The 22,481-nt window shown below is 43.6% G+C and overlaps 2 protein-coding genes across 4 annotated transcripts; one reads left to right on the top strand and one right to left on the bottom strand.

The window, feature by feature from the left end:
- Window positions 1-2,684: 2,684 nt before the first annotated feature.
- On the bottom strand, window positions 2,685-4,074 carry tmem69 (transmembrane protein 69). Of its 2 annotated transcripts, none has more exons than XM_012832312.2 (3): window positions 3,926-4,074; window positions 3,635-3,688; window positions 2,685-3,453 (listed from the first exon to the last, which is right to left on the bottom strand). In XM_012832312.2, exons 2-3 carry the CDS (start codon window positions 3,680-3,682, stop codon window positions 2,752-2,754), a joined length of 750 nt encoding a protein of 249 aa, XP_012687766.2. In that variant the 5' UTR covers window positions 3,683-3,688; window positions 3,926-4,074; the 3' UTR covers window positions 2,685-2,751. The 2 variants fall into 2 exon arrangements, with proteins under 2 accessions (XP_012687766.2, XP_031430639.1); XM_031574779.1 differs by lacking the exon at window positions 3,926-4,074 and adding an exon at window positions 3,774-3,919.
- Window positions 4,075-7,568: 3,494 nt separating this feature from the next.
- On the top strand, window positions 7,569-20,182 carry gpbp1l1 (GC-rich promoter binding protein 1-like 1). 2 transcript variants are annotated; one of them, XM_031574955.2, is made up of 12 exons: window positions 7,569-7,789; window positions 9,188-10,420; window positions 10,970-11,084; window positions 11,835-11,964; window positions 13,048-13,346; window positions 14,303-14,378; window positions 14,663-14,859; window positions 15,991-16,131; window positions 17,175-17,330; window positions 18,146-18,264; window positions 18,545-18,647; window positions 18,928-20,182. In XM_031574955.2, exons 3-12 carry the CDS (start codon window positions 11,025-11,027, stop codon window positions 19,087-19,089), a joined length of 1,443 nt encoding a protein of 480 aa, XP_031430815.1. In that variant the 5' UTR covers window positions 7,569-7,789; window positions 9,188-10,420; window positions 10,970-11,024; the 3' UTR covers window positions 19,090-20,182. The 2 variants fall into 2 exon arrangements, with proteins under 2 accessions (XP_031430815.1, XP_012687765.1); XM_012832311.3 differs by lacking the exon at window positions 15,991-16,131 and having other exon boundaries at window positions 7,571-7,789.
- The last annotated feature ends 2,299 nt before the right edge of the window (window positions 20,183-22,481 follow it).

Here is a 22,481-nt window from a genome sequence, read left to right as displayed (position 1 = left end):
CAGCTACCCAAGATAGAAGCTTGCCTGCAAGATGGAAAAGCAGGGATGATTAACAACTTCCCACTCCTTAACTCAGAGGTTATGCTTGTAGGCCCTAAACAATTGAGAATGACATCCTCTCTGCGCTGCCTCCCTGTCAAAAGTAGAATTGATTTCAAAGTACTCCAACTAACATAGCCCTAAGCGGCTTAGCGCCGAATTACCTCAAGGAATTAGTTGTCCCCTATTGCCCACCAAGACCACTTCATTCCCAGAGTGCAGGTCTCCTTATAATTCCAAGAATGTCAAAAAGCACAATAGGAGGCAGAGCCTTCTGCTATCGAGCCCCCTTGTTTGGGGTAATCTCCCTGCTTCCATACAAAATACAGACACCCTTTCCATATTCAAATCGAGACTAAAGGCATTCCTCTTTGGTGCATCCCATAGTCATGAATATTGCATCAAAAACCCGTCACCTGTCGCAACATTCTTCATTTCTTCTTGTTAGCCATGTTGTTATGTTTAGCAGGAGTGGGCTACAGACAGCACAGGCTGTACTTTGAAGGAGGGCCTTTATGGTATAGCATGTGGCACGTGTTGCAGCTGTCACCAGCCAGATGTGCACTGCTATTGTATCCTGCCACTCTTACTATGCTTGTATAACTGAAAATCCTCATGCACCAAGCCAGCCAACATAACTAAACATAACTCATCACAACTCAACATATATAAAATTCCCAATGTCAATACAACTGGGCTTCAGACAGCACATGCTGTACTCTGAAGGAGGGCCTTTACAGGGTATCCCGGTTATAGCAGGAGAAGTGTGGCAGCTGTCACCAGCTGTGCACTGTTGTGTATCCTGCCATCCCTGCTATCCTACCTAACATTCACATGCACCATGTCAGCCAACCATAACTAAAATCTCATCAACACTTTGTCCTTGCCCCTGTCGTCACTGTGCTTGCTGTAAGGGGGTTCAGGCCCTGGGCTTTGTAAAGCGCCTTGAGACAATACTGTATATTTGTTTTGGCACTATATTAAAAAAAATACTTAAACAATGTAATTGACAGCAGATTAACATTTACAATACCCAACATAAAGGATTATGATGTACAATTGGCTGTTTTGCGCTTGGTTGGAATGACTTAGTGCTTAATGATAAAGTAAGATTTTGGGGGGTTGCTTTTACAATGTGTAAAATAGAATAGAATGACTTTATTGTCACTGTACAGTCAAATTAAATTTCTTGGCAGCCCTGAGACACAGATATTAAAGACATGCACATATTAAAAGAAAAGTGACTGAAAGTGAAGAAGTGTATAAATAGAAAAAAAATGATATATATTCTAAAAATGAAGTGGCAGTAGTGTACTGTATTGGTAGTTGTCAATGCACATGGAAATTAAAATAGAAATATTGCACTTGCAACTGTGAACAGGTATTAATGGAGAACACAAAGTTAAGGTTAGTTCAGTGATGGCTCTGGGGGGGAAATAAATGTCAGTCTTGAGGTGAGGGTCTTAACCACCTAGAAGCATCTCTCTACTACCTGGTGGGCACAGGCCTTTAACACCCTCTCATCAGGTATCCCATCTGGTCCTTCTGCCTTCTGTGCACTCACTGAGCCAAGCAATTTCCTCACATCCACATGTGTACAGAGTGCTGCAGCTACTGATGTGGAGTTGGCTAGGCAGTTGATGACCATTTTTACATGTCCAAAAGCAGGGCACACCAATACACGAACGGCCAGATGATGGGTTTGAGATTAAGGGCATCACTGTCCTCTGCAATCTTAGGAATCTTAGCATCTCATTGGAGGTGAGAACTCTGGAAAGAGGTGGATCCTGGAAAACTTTCAAACAGGGTCACGAGACTTCAAAATACCCTGCTTACTGAGATACAGCGGACATAAATATGTTCATCTTTCCTTTCAGATAACTCATTAGGTCTGAAGTTAAGCTTGGTATTGTGGCTAATGAAGGTTTCATTCATGCAAATGTTTATTGTGCAGACAGCATTGAATGGCCTTTAATGGATGTTAGTATGTAAAGTGTCAACTGGACACATCTTAATATCTATGTAGCATAGTCTAGAGGTAGGCAGTACAATTTCCCACATGATTTTATATGTTTTATATGTTCAAATTGATAATTTATCATTTCCTCATTGGACGACTGGATAATTCCATACATCTAAATATTTAAGTAAAATGCTCATTTACTAAAGGGTTCCTTTAGTATGCACATCGATGAATTTGTATTTTTACAATAATGACAAGTAGATATCAAATAACATATTTAGCATGATTGAATAGTATATGCTGTAGAGTTTCAACACTTGTTGAGTTCAATTCAAGAAGCACTAGTGTATATCACGTGTCTAGAAATGACTCCAACAACTACAAACATAATTCATATATGTTAGGAATGCCAAGGAGGCCATACAGAAATAGTCATTATTTCAAGCCACCATCTTCTAGACAAGACTATCAACACAATGATTGAGACATTCTCAATATTATATCAATACTGAAGCTGTGGGAAACATTCCCTGTAGCATTCTCTAGCAAAATCTTGTCTACATTCAAAGACTGACATTCATTGCTACATGCATCATACGTCCCATTGGCCTTGCACTGGTTTATTATTAGGTGTTAAGACACATAATGAAATACTGGTTCAAGAACTGTTCTAGCAAACCACTTTATGATACAATGTATTATAATGTCTTTATTCCATTTTCAATTAAAAAAAATCCAAGAACTGTACATTACTTCTCCGTAAGAAACTTCTTTTCAGGGTACACTTCTTTGATTACTATTGTTGACATCAGAGAAAAGAAGGCGACAAATGTGAGCAGGGCCCTGAGAGATTTAAACCAGCTAGGGTAAGTAGGAAGAAGAACGAGATCATAGTGCAGAGAGATTCCTAGCCCAATTATCACCATCATAGCCGACTGTGTAAAATAATCTTTGCTGAAGAGCAAAGCTACCCATGCTATCAAAGAGGGAACAACGCTGTTTGCCAGGTTCAGCCAATCAGGCTTGGCTGGACTACCCTCGGGAATGGCAAAACCCCAACGCACACCACCCAAGAAGGACACAATAGAGGCTCCATATGCAACTTGCGCAAATGCTATCTCAGGCATGTAGAGCTCTGTAACACCCATGGCAAGGGGTGCAGCCACAAATGGTATGAGACCGGCCAGTCCGAGATACAAGGCAGGGGTGGGTGCCTTTTTTAATTTCTTCATATCATATCGCAGCAGATCCAGTTCCCGAGGAGGACGCTCTTCAGGTTGCTTTCTGTTCCAAGCTGAGCTGTGAAATAACTGAGCCCTAAGGAGAGCCCTGGAGGTCGATCCGAGAGGCTCAGCAGGTCCTCTGCATACTGACCCACTACCCTGAACCTTTCCTCTGATACATGGTGGTCTGTCTGGGCATAATGACAGTCTGGACACCAGCTGAAAAGGCTGAAAATAAAATGCATGTATTTGTTAAATTTTATTGCAATAGTGACGACTTGATGTATACATTATACAAGAGATTCTAGAATGGACACGGCTCATCTACGTACATAATATAACGTTACATGTAAAGAACAAACATAATGCAGAGTTCAAGAGTGAAGTAAGATAACTCATAGCTTAATACCTTGTTGTTGCCAGACAAAAGGTATCTTCTCAGCACACAAGACAACATATTTCCCTAGAGTCAAACATAACAAAAGTCGTAAAATTAGGCTGAATAGTACCTAGCCAGCATGCAAAACATGTCAACGGCTTGGACATACAGCATTACTTGGTACCAGTTGTTTTGCAAGTCTTCGAGCTAGCTAGATCTCAATGGCACAGGTTGCAATGGCAGTCACGGCGCCTAAATGTATTGAGTTTGATACATTGGGTCAACGTCAATCAGAGGAAACACATAACACATTTCACTTACTTAGCCACAATTATCTCATGAAGTACTCATCGTTAAAATAACACAATATGTAGGTAGCTAGCAGGTAAGCTCTCGAACGGAAAAAGGTCACCAGTACAGCCAAACCGTGTACAGTCATTTTCTTCCGACGAGAAGAGATTTCTATGAGCAAAGCGGTTCCCATGATAAATGAAGGGATTCGTTCCTAGTTTAAAACTGTAGCAAATTATATTAAATGAATTCGTCGAAATAACAATAGCGTAGCCTAATATGCAAAGATTGATTGATTCACCTCTGTCATTAACCCCCGTGAAAGAAGAAACAACCCATCACCACTGGATATGGATGTAAATTGTAAATAAATAAAACGTACCCATAACTTAGAACTGTATATACATAGTAAATGAGCACTGATGACTTTGAGTAGGCCTATAGTAGGCTACTGGGCCAGGATTGTATTCAGTTTAATATGATTACATTTTATTTATATGGTGCCATTGAAATTACACTGAAATTGAAATGTTTGTTTGTTCCCCTGTAAAATGTTAATCTTTCTTTTTCTAGGTTTTCTGCTACCGGGTTACAAGGGCTACACGGGTTCTTTACTTATTTAGGCCAAAATATCTGGACGTCAGTAAGTTAGTAGCCAAAAGATGTGCCAAATCAAAAAAAAGCCCTCAGCAAGTAGAACCAGGTGAAATGTGAGTTAATTTGTGTTTAACTCATTATTAGTTCTGACTTATGAACATAAACTAATTTGTACGGGGCATGATGTGGAGGGATATTACTCTTTGGGTAGGGTGACCAGACGTTTCCGATGACAGTCCCCGTTTTTCGTTTACAAAGATAAAAACATTACACTGTTTTGGAGGTGTTTACGTGTCTGAACTGAAAATGTCCTCGGGTTTTGTCACAGAAATCTGGTCACATTTTCTTTGGGGCTCCTGATGGATATCTTTTCGAAACTCTAGTACACTGAGGAGGACATCTTATGGCTTTAATATAGTTAATTAACAAGAGATTTTTTGTCACGTCTGCGCTGAACTCCGCTCCGGCCACGCCCCCCTGTTCAACTTTGGATTCGCACACCTCCACTACAGCCTGTCACATTCACTCTACCAGCTGCACTTCAGTCATCTTCCGCATTCAAATCAATGGAACCTTTTGCAACATTCTGATATCAAGTGGCGGCCGCATGAAATCACTTCCTGGAACCCAGATCACGAGAGGGGGAGGACAGAGAATTTGCTAACAATACCAAATCCTCCTTTACGAAAACCAGAGGAAGCCACTGTCTCTTTTACGTCTATGGGAATATCTCAAGATTTCATCAAATGTGATCACCCCTTGTCCACCTGTGGTTAAGTACATACAATTCAGACACTTTCTCTCCAAACTCATTCGACCTATTGAGGCCAATTTTGACATTTTTGGTAATGTAATTGTAATTCAGGTGTGCACCTAGCTTTCTGTGGTCTGGTGACCACATGGCACCTGTTCCAAAGCCTCCAGTCCATAAAACCGGAAACATGAGGGAGGCGCAGGTCTGCCGATGCCTGTCTACCCCTGAGGTAGGAGCTGAAGAGTTTTCACCCTCACCCAATCGGTACCCACAAAGGCACAGAGGTCAGCCCCCCTGTGCTGAACATCCTGGGCACTTAGTAGAGACTGTAGGTTTGAGGACATTACTTCTATTCCCATCTGTGCTACAAAGCCCAGTGGTGTCTCAGAGACGTATGGTCTAGTTCCTGTAAATGGAACTCAATGACAATGTCAGGAGAGTTTTTTTTTTTTTTTTTTTTTTAAAGGAGGAGAATATGGCATTCAGGGTATTTATGTGGATTTGCCACTCACTGGTAGCTATGTTAATTCACATTTTTTTTATTTCAGTAAAAGGCACAAGAGCAACTGGTATTTGGACAGTCAAAACCATGATTTGCACATGGACCTTGTTTGTATGACTCATGTACATTAATGTATTAATGTATTTGCATTTTCAAAAACACTTTCCTCATCATGGTTTTAAAATATTGCCACTTTTTCAGAGCTGTACATTTATCAATGAATCCTGACAAAAGGCATATATTTTTTGGTCTAAAAAGGATGCAAAGATTTTCACTCAGTTCCTTCTCTGAAGCCACCAGAAGTTATCATGGGAGTATATGTAGCTTATTTAAGAGAGATGACTCTTTCCTTTTTCCTGAAATGTTCCCATTATATTTACTCTTTCAGGTTTGCCCATATTGTGCTGAGATATTATTGGTGCTGTTGTCTTTGCCTTGTGGGTGTATCATTTCTGGAAATATATTTACATGTCCAGGCCATACATACATATATTTACATGTCCAGGCCCAGGGGCCAATGGTTTCATAATCCGTCCATGAGCAAATGGTCTGAGCCACAAAAGCCATTTTAATAAGGAATGATACGAGGAGAATACTGATTGTTTGCATCGTCAACCATGGTTTGTTCTCACTGTGTTTCTGAAGTGTTATGCAAAAAAACAGCAGCCAAAGACAAATGAAAAACAAAAGATTAAAATGTTACTCCGAGAAATAGGTCTATTCTGTCATAACAACCAACAATTGTGAACTGTGGTCATGAAGACATCACATTTCAGCATTGCTATGAGGGCTCATTTGCTTGACCTGAACAGATATACAAGTACTGAAGATGCTTGTCATGAAGGGGTTGAATCATTTTGAGACTGCAGTAAATTCATTAAAGTCATTAAAAGTATAATTTTGTGTTGAATTTGGATAAAACCCTTGTAATATTAGTTTAATTAAACTACTTAAACAATTATTGTGTCATTTGTTTATTGCAAACAGCTGAGAAATTGTATATTTTGCCAATAAACCTAATGTGCAATGGGGGTTGAATCATTTTGATTGCAACTGTAGATTGTTAGCGTCCGTAACACTCATGTAGTATTTATGATTGGCATTGCTGGTGGATTTCAGTTCCTGAAATATTTGCAAATACATAAGAGCATTTTATGCCATTCTGACATCCACATAACTCTTTGATTTGACTTGAGAGGATCAGACAATAACTTGTGCCCTATACCCTATTTTAGTGGTGTAGACTATTCTCAAAGTCTGTGAGGATCAAGGGAAAGTTGAGGGGGAAACAAACTGGGATATGTGACATCAGAGGTGAATTGTTTCTACAGCACTGCCACTCTTATGGATTTACCAAATACACACAAGTTAAACAGATTAATGATTTTAAATGCATTTTCAGAATGAATTAGCTTTTCCAGGATAATATCAACTATGTGTAGGAGAAATCAATTTGGTGTTTACAATGTCAGCTTACAGCATGGACTGTGGCCTATATTGTTACTTGAGTAATGAATGATGGCTCACTGGTAAGCGAGTTAAAAGATGAATCTGTATGCCTGCGTGTTGCCTCCACATCCAGCTACACTGTAGATATTAACAAGACACATCTCAAACACAAATAAAAACGCAAGCGCAATATAAATGACTCTTTGGTAATCACGTGCAGGGGGGTTAGAAATCCTTACATTTCACAGCTTATCCATAAGTGGCCAAAACAAATATTTCTATTCAAAGCACATCGTCTTCGTTCAACTGAAATTCAACAACATGAAACTAACTTGAGAACCATGATGCAGGGGAATGTTATGACGCGTCGATGGCGCTCTGCGATCGATTAGCGCGTCTGGGGAGAAGTAGACAGGAACAGGGCAGATTGACTGGAAAGTCGGAAAGAGTGCGATCTCTAAACCTAAACAAATAAAATCCTTCAAACACGACAGTTCGAAAGGTTTTACTGTAATCTGGCCACAAATGTGTTTTGTGCACGTCCACATATCGGATTATTGCTTTTTGCAAGAGGGACAACTGGTCATAGAAGGTATGTTTGCATCGAGATATTTATCCCTCTCCGCCAGGATGGCTCTGGTGCTGCTAGGGAGCCATCTTGCAACAGTTTATTTTGCTCAAGCTGGGTCTTAAGCCATCTGTCCAGCCAAGTATGCCTGTGTTTACATAGTTAGTTGTTCGATTTATGATCTTCTTCGTTTGTTTGTCCAATATGTGTGTATAAACGCTCATTAAATAGTAATTTAACAATTTAACTTAACACCACGAAAACGGGTTAGTAAACTATGGTAGCAAGCTAGCTAAATGCTAGCTATGTCTCGCGAACAGCGGCCTGCTAGTTCTCCTAGCCTACTAGGCTACGTCGTGCGGCTGGCTGGCTAACTTCAAGTTATCTGCTGCATCAGTAACCAAGCCTAGAAACACATATCGTTCAGTTGTAATTAATATATGTTGTTTTGATTGTGGTCGAGGGTGAGTGCTTTGGTACCAAGGCTATACAAGTTACGTTGCACACATTTGTTTCGACCGAGCAAGGACGTTGCTTGACAAGCCTGCTAGTTTAGATTGCTAGCAAAATATCTTGGCTGTTGGTAGGACGTCACCAGCGTAAGCTTGTTTAGAGCGGTCTTTTTCTGTGCTTCTATCAAGCTTTCATTTAAGCTTCACCTTTCCATTTATAATTGTCGCGAAGCTTCTGTCTGGTCATCTTGAATGTAATGCTTTTGTAAGCATATTGCTGTGTTAGGAGTGCCTTGTAACGAACAGAAGAGTTTAGTTTGCGTTTGGCAAGCATCTGATCGCACTAGCTAGCTACGGTTGGGTTAGCTTGATGGCTAGTGAAGTTGCTGCAAACATTGGCTAAATTAGCAAGTCAGTCGGCTAACTGTTTGATCACGGTTAGATCTAATATAATATCATTTTACACATGCACAATGATTGAAGACGTGCTCTCTTAATAAAAACATTTCAGCCGTATTAGCTCTGTAGGCAGTCGTTAAGCTAAACGTGTTAACTAGTATAGATTGTTTGTGAAGTTGTAACTGAAACTTCAATTAAACAGCACAAGTGTCGGGAGCAATTAACAACGTTGACAAGCGTTGATTTGGGTCCCGGTCAGTGGTTGAAGTGTTGTGTCCAACTCTGCGTTAAAGGCTATGGACGAATTTCCTTAAAAGTCTATTCAAAGTTGAACGTTCTGCGTAATGAGTCTCCATCCCAATTTTACCCAATATTTCATCAATTTGAAAGCAGTGCTTTGACTAACATCTATAATTAAAATGATAGTAATTGTCATTATGAGTTGAATGTTCTCAATGTCTAAGATAAACTGCAGTTTTACTTTGTAGATCAAGAAATCTGTTCACGTTTGGATACTGATTGATATATGCATAAACACATCATTTTTTTTCTTTCCTTTTTTTTCTTGCAGAGTTGATCTGCAAGACGGAGGAGCGAGTTCTTAAATGTGTGGGTCCCACCATCCCAAACAGTTTTACCAATCGGCACTGTCTACAGCAAGATATCAACTGCGTGGTGCCACTGACTGTCCAAAGCTCCAACTGCTTTTCCTTTTTCCAAAGGGGGATTAATGTGTGGCCCATCAAGTGTTTACGTGGCTAGAGCGTGTTTCAGTTGTATGGCGCTTCATTGAGTTATCTACTTGATGAAGCGTTCATTGAATTAATGAACAGGGATATCTATCATATTTGGAGAACCAAGCATAACATTGGCCTTACAGAAGAAGTTTTCATGGCAACGAACGTCATGTGTTCTTGAAGATATGTCAGAATCCTTCATGTTGCAGTACTCCCAATTATCCATTTTCTCTGTATGATAAAAATGCAAACACAATGTTAGTCAAATTATAAAAACAGCCCCTGCCTTGCTCTTGTGATGTGACACATCGGCTGCCCTGTTTTGCCCCCGCGTGACTCCCTGGCTGTTTTGATGAGGTGAACTCAGGCCTTCCACCACTCTGTAAAACAGCTCTGTGTGGTACACCCACCTCAACCCCTGGTTTTCTATGCTTGTGCATGTACGTTGATTACAATGAGCTCGTGACAAGGAGCATCCCCAAGTGTCAGAGCAGGCACATCGTGCTGCCTCCAGAACTTTAAGAAGAAGAAAAAGAAAAAGAAAAAAAAGAACAACAACAGACTCTGAGCCACTGAACTGGCGAGGTTCCTCATTTTGAGGCCATTTGAGACTGTGGAAGCCTCTATAAACTACCCCAAGACACCCAAACCTCCTGTCTCCACAGACCTGCATGCACTCTCTTTATCAGCCTTTTCTCTTGATGTAAGGCCAACCTGGAGGATCACCAAACTACCACTGCATATCATTCACTCTTCCATCGCCACCTCTCATCCCTCTCTTGCTGGTCTGACCAGGCCAAGGCCCTCGGCCCTCTACTCAGAGTACAGTGCGTAGGGTGCCGCTTACTGCTCCTGCCTCAAACATAGCCGTCTGTCATCCACCACACCACCCTGGACACTGGAATCTCCCTGAGGCCAGGGACTGCCGTTGTCCTCGGCCGCTAGGTCGCTCACCTCCAGGAGGAGCCTTGAGGAGCACACCGGCACAGCTCGCTGCAGAGACAGGGCCTGGTGCGGAGACAGAGATCTGAGGACGGCCACTGGAGTTCAGAGCCTAAGACTCTGGGGTAAGGAGCTGTTCTTCCAACACCTACAGCACAGTTTACACTTAAAATGTCTTAAAGTAGTGGTGTGGGATGCAGAGATTCCCATGATGATTCTGCACTAGATAATGACCAGCTGTCATTTGTGTTGTGATTTGACAGTTTGTTTTGGAATAGTCTGTTTTATTGTGTATCTTCGTAACCCATACTATAGTCCGTGCATCAATCTTTAGCATGTACATGGATTATTCTTTACAGAATACATGGACACCGTCAGGCACCTGTTCAAATGCAACAGAGGAAAAGCTGGTTAGCTGGTCACACCCCCAGCCCCACCCCCCACTTGTTGTGAACCTGACTCCGCCGAGATTGTGGTTTTAAGGCCATTGTGTAGATTGACAGCATGTGTAACACACACAACATTTATCCGCAGCTGAATTGTTCTACAAAATACTATCTACATTGAAAGTTTTGAACTGGCACTAAGAGCATCGCAGTGTTAAGTGTCATACTGATGTGAAGTTTTGAGCTGTGGTGGTTCTCCTAACTTGTTTGTTTGTTTGTTGTGATCAGATCCTGGCCATGAGGTTTGATGCCTCGCTCCACTGAAGGGAGACACTGGACCTAAATGGCGCAGCATGACTTTGTTCCTGCCTGGCTTAACTTCTCCACGCCTCAGCCTGCCAAGGTGAGCCTCCAGAGTCGCTCCCACACAGCGTGCGTAGGGCCTAGTATTACACCTTGGGCCTCATACAGTGATGGAGCAAACATGTTAAATGTAGGGCCAATGATTTTCCGTTTCAAAAAAATGCATTTTCCGTTTCACATTTGGAGTTCAGCGCAGACGTGACATTTTCTCAGTGGTTTTGTTCTTTACTTAATGTTTGTTCATCGTTACAATCGTTGTTGTGTTTATTTGAAAGAAATATAGCCTTGCAGCCCAAAATACAGGGGAATTTGGGCGATTTGTATGCACAAAATGATATTTCCGTTTCAAAGTTGCAATTCCGTTTCAAAGTGTTCATTCCGCGAATCCCGTCCGTTTTCCGTTATCGCGGAAAATCATTGGCCCTTTAAATGATGCATGCATTTTCAAAACTAGAATACTTCCTTTTCCTGTCAATAAATGAGAATGGTGCCAACGTTTTTTCCTCTCCAGTCAATTGCAATCAAGGTGCTAAAATATGTTATCCATATCCAGCATAGCCTAATCATGTCCTGTAGCGTATGAGATGCTGAGTCTGGTATTAAAAAAAGAATGTTGGTGCTGGTGTTTGAGTGCACATTAGTGTGTGTGTGTGCGTGTGCGCGTGCACACACACACACGTGGTAGTGATTGTTATTTCACAGATCTATCCATTAGTAAGTGTGTATGTGTGCGGGCCACTAATCTGTGTGTGTGTGTGTGTGTGTGTGTGTGTGTGTGTGTGTGTGTCAGTCCCCTGCAGCCAACCTTGAGAAGCATGGAGAGCACCTCCCCCGAGGAGACCACCGGCCAGGGGGGAGCCGCCGCAGGCACAACTCCTCGGACGGCTTCTTCAACAATGACCCACTCCGTGCTCCTGCAGGTGCACATACACACAATTTTCTTCTGAGAGCCATTTCATTAATAGTCCTCCCTAGTCATTACACTGAGATATGTACACAAGCTTATCTGACCATTTCTTCCAGAACAATCTCTTTGCTGATGCTGGTATGCACATGTGCATTCACATATCCCCCCTTGAACATGTTACACTGCGTACAGGCTTTGTTATGTATGCTCCTGCACATGTGGATTTGCACAACCTTTTGCACACACTTAACCCCAGTCATGCTGGCTGGACAGTGGCCACCTCATGTCAACCTTGTAATCCTGTCTGTAATGTTAAGTGTTTCTTTTGAGGAATGCTGCAATTTTTTTAGTAAGTAAGTGACTTCTTTCTGGTTTGCTGTCTTTCAGCCTATTTCTAGATGTAATGGTCAAAAGAGCTGAACTTATTAGTAATAGTAAGATGTGGTCAGATTGTTATTGTCCATGACGTGGTTAGCGGAACATTCCAGCAGGAACAGCAGTCTCTGGAGTCTTTACCTGCCTGACACGGGCACATTGTCATTCACTAGCCTACATGCCAAGGTTTCAGTGTATCTTTTGGTCTTAACTCTTAACTCTAGCCTGTTGAACACCTGACGCTGTAGAGTATGTACCCAAGCGATTCTGAAAGCATGTGGTTGTACTCTTACATATGCATGCGGACTACCTATGCACTTGTAATGAAAGCCCTGGTACGGACTGCGTTTAAGTTTTGCCCAAGAACACTTTTATTCTTTACAGTTTTTGATGTTTTCAGCCAGTGTGATAAGGACAACTACTTATGAGATAGGAGAGTTTAAGTAAGTAGAGATGACTTGATGACTTGCGATGACATAACTCAGTTCTCTGTCAATGCTGCAGATCGAGATGATCATCATCCCCTTGAGGCCCTTCAGCTCATGTTGGCCATGCCACCTCACTGTGTAATGATGTGTAGATGAGTGTTACCTCACTGTGTAATGATGTGTAGATGAGTGTTACCTCACTGTGTAATGATGTGTAGATGAGTGCCACCTCACTGTGTAATGATGTGTAGATGAGTGTTTGATTGCTCTGTTTGTTGTCTGTTGTTTCCTAGGGGATGGGTGGCAGCAGCCTTCGCTGTTGAGGCATGACTCGGTGGACTCAGGTGTGGCGAAGGGTTCTGGGGGCGGTTTGGGGAGCGGGCAGAGCTGGAAGGAGACGCCTGGCTGGCCGCACCATCACCAGGGTCGCCATGGCAAGCGTGGAGGAGGCGGAGAGCGTGAGAGGCCGGGAGGGGTCCACAGACTGCGCAATGGAAACTTCCATCCTGCGCGCAAGGGCGGGCCCTACCAGGACCGCTACTCCGACGAGGAGCGCAACGAGGACAAACTCAAGTTCGTGGAAGAGGACTTTGTGAGTGTGTTTTTAGAAATACAGACAACACAAAGAGACACATCCACATATGTTCAGGCATATATGCCCCCATAACCTCCTATCACATAAATGCTCACAAACATCGGGCTGGGTTTTGAAACTTATTACTTACACGGAAAAGAACAAATTGCTTTGAAACCAAGAGTAGGCCTGGCCAGACGTTGGATGTCCTTCACTTAGTAAAACCTTTCTGAAATAATGTGTCTGCTGGTTCCAGTATGTTCAGAGGATGCTGACTGATAAATATTGCATGTAGGTAAGGAACTAAGGTATATGTGCAAAGAAAATGGCTTCAGATGTTAATTGAAGCATTTGACTGCATGAGCTGGATTTAAAGCACAGAGAGCCTCACTGTGTGTGTGACTGGAAGACCATAGGGGCTCAAGTGTTTCAGCACAGTATTCACGGCCGCTGAGGACGGTGGAGGTGGAACGTGCTGGCGTTGAGTCAACATGAAGAAGCACTAACTAGTAACTCGCTGCCTCACATGGTTTCATTGATACCACACATCGTATGATGACAAACTGCCGAACAAGTTGGCAATTGTTTGTCGCTCGAAGTTCTGATAACTGTCTGAATCAAATGGAATGACTTCCCAAAGCATGCCGATGATCTTGCCAAGGAGGATTTGTTAAAGTTCTTGCCTCCTTTGTCCCCTCTGTACATGTGCTCACCATAGTTTGGAGTTGAAAGCAGGGGATGTTACTAGAGGTGAAGATTGCTCGTTAGTCACTACGTGTGTGTGCTCCAGCTATCTCTCTTGCTCCCCGCATTCCTGTCATTTCAGACACATCAGACGCCTACTAGACTCCTGCATTGTTGCCAAGGCTGAAGCAGAGTATGTTCAACAGAATGTATGCAGACTAATACAAGGCCATTCAACTAACTTACTGTGTGTGTGTGTGTGTGTGTGTGTGTGTTTTTCCCCATCATAGCCCTCCTTAAACCCGGAGACGACTGGAAAGCCAGTGAGCCAGGCTCGTGCTGTGGGGACCCCTGCCGGAGTTTGGGGTAAAGAGCTAAATACTGCTCAGATTTAAATAGTGTTATTACAAGCAACTATGGTCACTGTATGGAATAGGGTTCCAAACCTTAGTGGAGTGTTTTCCTAAATGGCTAACAGAAATCAGCACAGCATATATAGAGTATATATAGAACATAGAATAGATATAGGCAATGAAGTGGTGAAGAAATGCAATTTGAACTTAAATCCTAGGTGCTAAATCACAGTCCTTAAGGAGCATAGAGATAATGTTGTTGCAGCCCATTGAAATGGCATTGGGATGTTTCCACAGAAAACCCCCCCAGTGCCAACAAGCAGGTGTCTAAGATGCTGGTCATTAAGAAGGTGTCTAAGGAGGACCCCAGTGCAGCCTTCTCAGCTGGTTTCGCCAGTGCTGGCCCACTGCCCACCAACGGCACCAAGGTGTCCATCTCTGGACCGAGTGTCTACAAGAACCTGCTGCCCAAGCCTGCCACAGCTCCCAGCAAGGTAGGCGTGGCAGAGTCTCCGGCACCACCGTTCGTTACCTCTCAGGAACAGGTGGAAGGTTTATCACTCTCAGTGCCATAGCTGACATTTTTCATGCGTATTGAATGTAGTGGTAAGCTGCAGTATTTAGTTCTGTTTTGAACACGTTGTCTTGTGGTGCATACAGTGCTTTGATTTCCCAGTGTCCCCAGGATGGTGCAGGATGTGCAAATGACCAAATGTAGAAATGAACTCGACACACAGGGATTCCCCTGTAGCACATGCCTGCTGTAGAAATGAACTCGACACACAGGGATTCCCCGTAGCACATGCTTGCTGTAGAAATGAACTCGACACACAGGGATTCCCTGTAGCACATGCTTGCTGTAGAAATGAACTCGACACACAGGGATTCCCTGTAGCACATGCTTGCTGTAGAAATGAACTCGACACACAGGGATTCCCTGTAGCACATGCTTGCTGTAGAAATGAACTCGACACACAGGGATTCCCTGTAGCACATGCTTGCTGTAGAAATGAACTCGACACACAGGGATTCCCTGTAGCACATGCTTGCTGTAGAAATGAACTCGACACACAGGGATTCCCTGTAGCACATGCTTGCTGTAGAAATGAACTCGACACACAGGGATTCCCTGTAGCACATGCTTGCTGTAGAAATGAACTCGACACACAGGGATTCCCTGTAGCACATGCTTGCTGTAGAAATGAACTCGACACACAGGGATTCCCCGTAGCACATGCTAGCTGTAGCGCCCCACAGCTTTGTGTCCTCATTAAAGGAACCTCCCTTCAGTTTCGCTCTTGTACTCGGCACTGAAGGCACATTATTGGAACCACGGCCTAAACTCTTGAGTCATTCCCCGTTGAGTTGCCATTACATTTACATTTACATTTAGCAGACGCTTTTATCCAAAGCGACTTACATATGTGCGACTTACAATGTATACACATTTTACATTTACACTGATGGCACACTGCACATCAGGAGCAATTAGGGGTTCAGTGTCTTGCTCAAGGACGCTTCGACAGGGAATCGAACTAGCAACCTTCTGATTACTAAACGACTTCTTTACCACTGTACCACTGCCGCCCCCTTAGCTTATTAACGTGTTGCCTCTGCTCCTGCAGACGGGCCCCTGGAAGCCCAATGGAAGGGAAGCTAAAACGGGTTTGCATTTCTCCGGCCGGGACTCCGCCTTCTCAAGCCCCGCCTCTGTGACCAAACCTCTCGCCCCTGTCAGCGCCCCACAGCATGCCACCCCAAAGGAGGTGAGGACGGGACTGCATGGGACACATCAACAGTTAGCATATTAGCATATGCACTTGGAGTGCTCACTGATGATTGATTGGGACAGCATGGGACACACCAACAGTTAGCATATGCTCTTGGAGTGCTCACTGATGATTGATGGGACTGCATTCCTCTCATGACTGTTTGGATCTTAGTGTTAGAAACGCATAAAGGAAAAGAATAAGTTGTTGAATTATTGGTACAAAGCATACAGAATTCTAGCCACGTGATCAAGGAAATGGTCTAAAAAGGAACATGGCTACATTTGAATCTGAAGATGAAGTTTGTTAGCTAGCTTATGTTGTAACTGCCACTTCAAAGTCATTGATGACCTCTGATAACTTGCTTAATGTAGAACGCGTAATGTAATTATGAACACTAACCACAATCTTTACTCATTAATTTGGAATGAGTTTAAGAAGGAAGGTGCTATTTCTGTAGTGCAGCAAGGTTGGGTGGTGTGCTGGGCTTAGCTAGGGTGGAGGGAGTTCAGTACAGTTTCACAGAGTACACCCTCCATCCACAACAGCCAGATTATGGAAGGAAGACTTGTTGGCATAGTGACACAAAGTGTGCTCCATACTGATATGGATGCTTTTTTTTCTAGGGTTTCCCAGACCTAAATCCTTCCCAAGCATGTACAAGGGCGACAGTGGTGCAGGGGCTAGAGAAGTCGGTTAGTAATCAGAAGGTTGCTAGTTCGATTCCCTGTCGAAGCGTCCTTGAGCAAGACACTGAACCCCTAATTGCTCCTGATGTGCAGTGTGCCATCAGTGTAGATGTAAAAATGTGTATACATTGTAAGTCACACATATGTAAGTCGCTTTGGATAAAAGCGTCTGCTAAATGACTAAATGTAAATGTAAATGTAAAATGTACAAACGTTTTGAATTATGGCCAGCATACACAACTTATACATTGAGAAAACAACCATACAGAAGATTAGTGTGGGTTTAATTTGTCTCTCCCTTTCCCCCCTTTTTTCTCTGTGTTTTGTCTTCTCTCTCCGTGTCCATCCCAGCCCCCCTCCAGCACGACCCCTCCCATGGACATCACCCCTCCCCGCCTGAAGCTGATGCGCCGCAGCACCGACCGGAAGAGCGAGTTCCTGCGCGGCCTCAAGGATGAGCGCAACGGAGACGTGGGCGGCAACCACAGCCCTGGAGTACCCACAGAGGTCAGACACACACACACACAAACACACACACACACACACACACGTGCATATATACACACACACACACACACACACACGTGCATATATACACACACACACACACACACACACACACACACACACACACACGTGCACACACACGTGCACACACACGTGCACACACACACACACACACACACACACACGTGCATATATATACACACACACACACACACACACGTGCACACGTGCACACACACACACACACACGTGCATATATACACACACACGTGCACACACACACACACACACACGCACGCGCACACACGTGCATACACACACACACACACACACACGTGCACACACACACACGTGCGCACACACACACACGTGTGCACACACACACACACACACACACACGTGCATATATACACGCACACACACAAACACACACACATGCATATACACACACATCGGATAAAGATCATCTCTGACAGGTTCAGGTGTATTTGTTGTTGGATATATTGTTTAGATCTGTTGGATGGATGATGGAACAGTTGATCAATCAGGAATGATAGTCTCATCTTCAAAAGGCTGCAGAGAGCAGCCAAGTGGCAGCACACCTGAGGTTATGGAGGTCCCAGGTTCTTTGAGTTATTTCTAGAAGCTGTAGAACAATGCAGGGGTGTGTGGTGTGTCCCTGGACTGGACTGGACTGGACTGGACTGGACTGGACTGGGCTGGGCTGGGCTGGGCTGGGCTGGGCTGGGCTGGACTGGACTGGACTGGACTGGACTGGAGCTTTAACGTGTGCTTGTTGTTGCTGTGACCCACAGGGAGAGGGCAGCACCCCAGAGGCCAAGGAGTACGGAGAGGGACACGAGAACGGCATCTCTCACTCACTCAGTGACTCTGATACCGAACATCTGTCCAGCTCCCTGGAGGCAGAACATCGGTGAGGAATGCAGACGCACACACTCACACACACACTCACACACACACTCACACACACACTCACACACACACACACACACACACACACACACACACACACACACACACACACACACACACACACAGAGTTACAAAACATTCCATGCAAAGTGAAGACGTTTCTTGAATGTCCCTTCTCAGAAGGGTGAGACGGGCCTGACTGAACGCCACTGTTTGCTGGTTTCAGCGATGCCAGTCTCCTGATGTTGTTGTTGACATTTCTGATTGCTTGGCCCTGACAGGCTGCTCAAGGCCATGGGCTGGCAGGAACACCCCGAGAACGATGACAACTTCCTGCCTCTGACTGAAGACGAACTGAAGGAGTTTCAGGCTAAAACTGAACAGGTACCAGTATACTTTTATCTTTTTTTTACCTTGAGGCATTTAAAAAGATGCTATTAAATAAACTAGCCTGCAGTACAGTTGAGTATGAGTATCTTATTTCATATATTGCATATAACCCACAGTACATCTCATCCTTGGGTTTTAAACCTGGTGCCTTGGCATTCTTGCATTACTACTGTGCTGCCCAGTATAGCTCCAGAAGTATTTTCTAGTGGTTGGCACAGATGAGCAATGTCGCGTCCTTGTTTTTGACTTTATTTATTTATTTGTGTTGGTTTAGCTGAAGAAGAATGGACTGGGGCGCAACGGAATGCTGGTGAGGCCCCGGGGTGTTGCCATGCCGATGGCCTGGCGGAGCCCCGTGGAGCCGGGGTTGGAGGAGGAGGGGTCCGAGTCAGAGACCAGCAGCAGCTGTCAGACGTCTGACGACGAGGGCACCTAACTAGGGGAACGCCTCACCACGACTCTGGCCTCTTCCATGTCCTTCCTCCCACTTCACTGACCACCTGAACACACCCCCATCCTGCTACTGCAGTCTCGCTCGCTCGCTCTCTTCCATACACACTGTTTTATTTAAAGAAATGAGAGAGATTTCTCATGAAAACAACACAAATGAGGATGAAAACAACACAAATAGCAATCTCATGCACAAGAGACATCAATCATATCCCAGATAGAAAGAAAAAGAACATGCCGTGAGTCGTTCACTCATGAGGGCAGTTTTTGGTTTCTTTTTCATCTCTCCCCTTTTCCTCTTTCCCTTTGCTCCTTTTGTTGTCCCGTTGTCCACGAACTTATGGAAAAAAATATGAAAAAAGAAAATGTTTAAAAGCCACACACATCTGTTTTCTTTTTCTTTTTGCTTGGGGAAAAACAAAGACTAACTCACAAATAACAGCAACTATAATCCTGATTTAACATGAAACAACTTCATCAGAATGTTCTCTTTTAAGAAAAGAATGAATAAAAAAAAATGGCTTTGACACCTTTTTTTGGCAAAAGCAATTCGTAGCGTTAGTGTTGAGATAAAACAATCATTGTGAGCCGTTGCCATCAACGCAAGCTCCCAGTCCCTCAAGGAACACACGTCTTTCGCCGTCTGCAGCAGTGATGAGCTACCAACCCCTTCAAACACACACACACACTTACACACACAGTGCACTGTCTTATGATGCACGGCAGCTAGTGAATGAAAAAAAATGGGTGTATGCTCTTAATCCTGGTCCTGAAGGGCCCCCTCTTTAAGCTGGTTTTCAGAGCAGGTAGTCCATCATGAACGCACATCTGGAACCCCATGGCACCCACTGGTGGTGGCTATTGAGAGAGATGGGTGATGGTGCTTTGAAAAGCAGCTCTGTGTGGGGGGGGGGGTGCCTCAGCGCCTGGCTTCAGATGGAGGAAGGCTGATGCTTGAGATTTAACTGGAACATGTTATGTTCGGTGGAAGTGTGTCCCTCTGATGATGTGCTGTTTACTTTAACATTGTTTGCTTTTGTTAACGTCTCATGATTAAAAGACGCAACATGTTCTTTCTCCTCCTTGTTAGAGAAGTCTGTTTTCTGTAGAATTCTTTTAGCACCATGGGAACGATCTCCGGTAATCTTCTGTTTACGGCAGGTCCTCTTTTCTGATCAAAGAACAATTCTCAAGCAAACACACGGATCCTTACATTGTTTGAATGTAGCCAGTAAGGGCTTCACAGAGTAACAGTGAAAATGCTTCGTCTTCAAAAACATAACCAGTTTAATCAGTGCAGGTGGAACATGACATTTCATATTTCATTTATTTTTTAGGCATTAATGACTTTCTGATAATCTGGCTGACTGAGAGGAATACTATTGGAACGATGCTTTGGAAAGTGATTCTAACTTTTCTTGTTTACTTCATACTTCAATGAAAAAACAAGAAGGCAGAAGGTTCTCAATGTTCTGACTCTCAAGCCCGTTTCCCTACTGCTGTTTAAAGGTGTAGCACCATCTTGCTCTAGTTTCATGAGGGGCTGCTGTTGTAAATTATGGTTCACAAGATTTTTTGATTTTGTTTTGGTACCTCTTTATTTCTCGCTGATAGGGCAGAAACGGCTTATCACAGACTTAAGGTTCATTGTTTTTTGGTTTTTATTTTGGTACAGCTGTATAAAATTCCCACATTTACTAGTTTTTGTTTGCATTATTTTGTTCCTGCAGCCTTGATATTCAGGGTGGATTGTAAAAAATATAAGAATAAAAATTGTGAGTTTTGGAAGATTATTTTGATAACATTATTTGCAGATTTGAGAGGATGATAAAGGTTTCGTGTATGGGGGGGGGGGGTATCTGTGTGAGACAAAGACAAACAGAAACTACTGCATCTTGGAGAAAAGACAGAAGTAAATTGTAATAAATATTTTGCATCAGTTTGCCAAACATGTCTACCCTTTCGTTCAATATCAAAAGATGACACTAATAATGGCCTTTGTATAAGTATTTTCATGCAAACTATACATAATTCTATGTTTTCAAAAATCCTTTGGGGGGGGGGGGGGGGCTTTTATGGCTAGTGGGTACATATGGTTGTCTTCCCAAGCTTCACTAATTGTTTGCAGTGCTACCTGCCTAGGTGATAAACATAAACATAGCGACTGTAACTAACAAACTTAACAGTTACCCTTAGCAGGGGATGTCAACAGAAAGAAAGCAGCTCTGTGGCTGCGAATTCGAAAAGGTGACCAGGGATCTTGGCAGCACTTTTAACTAGCACAAACCTTTTAACACAGCTGTGCCTTTTAATCACAAGTGAATGGTTTTCTTTCAAACCTGAGAAGTCCAATCAGCGTCTGTGAGATCGGAGATCGTGAGAGGGACATCTCATGTAGTTAATTAGGGGTCTCACAGAAGGCATATAGATGTGGGATTCAGAGGAGTTCAGTTGCCGTGACTGCCACATGGCTTTTCGGTCGGGGGGACTCCTGGATAAGCACAAAGCGCGCTTCTGCTTAGGGAGTGATATTGGAGATCCAGCCGCACTCAAGCGGGGTCGTGTGGAGTTCACCAAACCTGAGACGAGCACCTGGAGGGGGCCGGGGCCCTGCAGGACCAGCACCCCTGACCTCATCTGTGTGAGAACCCCTCTCTTCTCTCTCTGTCTCTCTCTCTCACACACACACACACACACACACTCACACTCACTCACTCACTCTGGGCCCTGCAGGACCAGCACCCCTGACCTCATCTGTGTGAGAACCCCTCTCTTCTCTCTCTGTCTCTCTCTCTCACACACACACACTCACTCACTCGCTCTGTCTCATTCTCTGACTCACTGTTCCTTTCACACACACACACACACTCACTCTGTCTCATTTTCTAACTCACTGTCCCTCTCTCTCTCTCTCACACACACACACACACACACACACACTCACTCACTCGGTCTCATTCTCTAACTCACTGTCCCTCTCTCCTCACGTCGTCCTCTCTGACCGAGGTGTCCATGAGCCAAACTGTGCTTTGGGAGATCTCATATTACAGTGGTGAAGTTTATTCAGTGTGAGCAAATTAAACCTAAAGTCTGTGTAAATATTCATGCCAATCATCAAGTAGGACTTATATACGTCACAGTCTCAACAACTGCAGAAGTAGCTAGCTGTTTTATTTTTTCATTTTATTTTAAATCTCCCAAATATCAAATACGCGAGCACATGATATGAGTACCTCTGGTCTCATTAAACGATGCTGCAAGTGCGAGTCCTCACACACACACACACTCACTCACTCTGTCTCATTCTCTGACTCACTGTTCCTCTCTCACACACACACACACACACACACACACTCACTCACTCTGTCTCATTCTCTA

This window comes from Clupea harengus, chromosome 10 (assembly GCF_900700415.2).
Source record: "Clupea harengus chromosome 10, Ch_v2.0.2, whole genome shotgun sequence".
Lineage (NCBI taxonomy): Eukaryota > Metazoa > Chordata > Actinopteri > Clupeiformes > Clupeidae > Clupea > Clupea harengus.
Note: the sequence above shows the minus strand (reverse complement) of the source record. Positions and strands in the feature narration are given on the sequence as shown.

Excerpts from the sequence above, each read along its gene's own strand:
- tmem69 (XM_012832312.2), bottom strand. The coding sequence starts at position 3,682 with ATGTTGTCTTGTGTGCTGAGAAGATACCTTTTGTCTGGCAACAACAAG. Across the intron at positions 3,454-3,634 it reads TTTTGTCTGGCAACAACAAG|CCTTTTCAGCTGGTGTCCAG; the intron begins GTATTAAGCTAT and ends TTTTATTTTCAG.
- gpbp1l1 (XM_031574955.2), top strand. The coding sequence starts at position 11,025 with ATGGCGCAGCATGACTTTGTTCCTGCCTGGCTTAACTTCTCCACGCCT. Across the intron at positions 17,331-18,145 it reads GCCCTGGAGTACCCACAGAG|GGAGAGGGCAGCACCCCAGA; the intron begins GTCAGACACACA and ends TGTGACCCACAG. Across the intron at positions 18,648-18,927 it reads TTCAGGCTAAAACTGAACAG|CTGAAGAAGAATGGACTGGG; the intron begins GTACCAGTATAC and ends GTGTTGGTTTAG.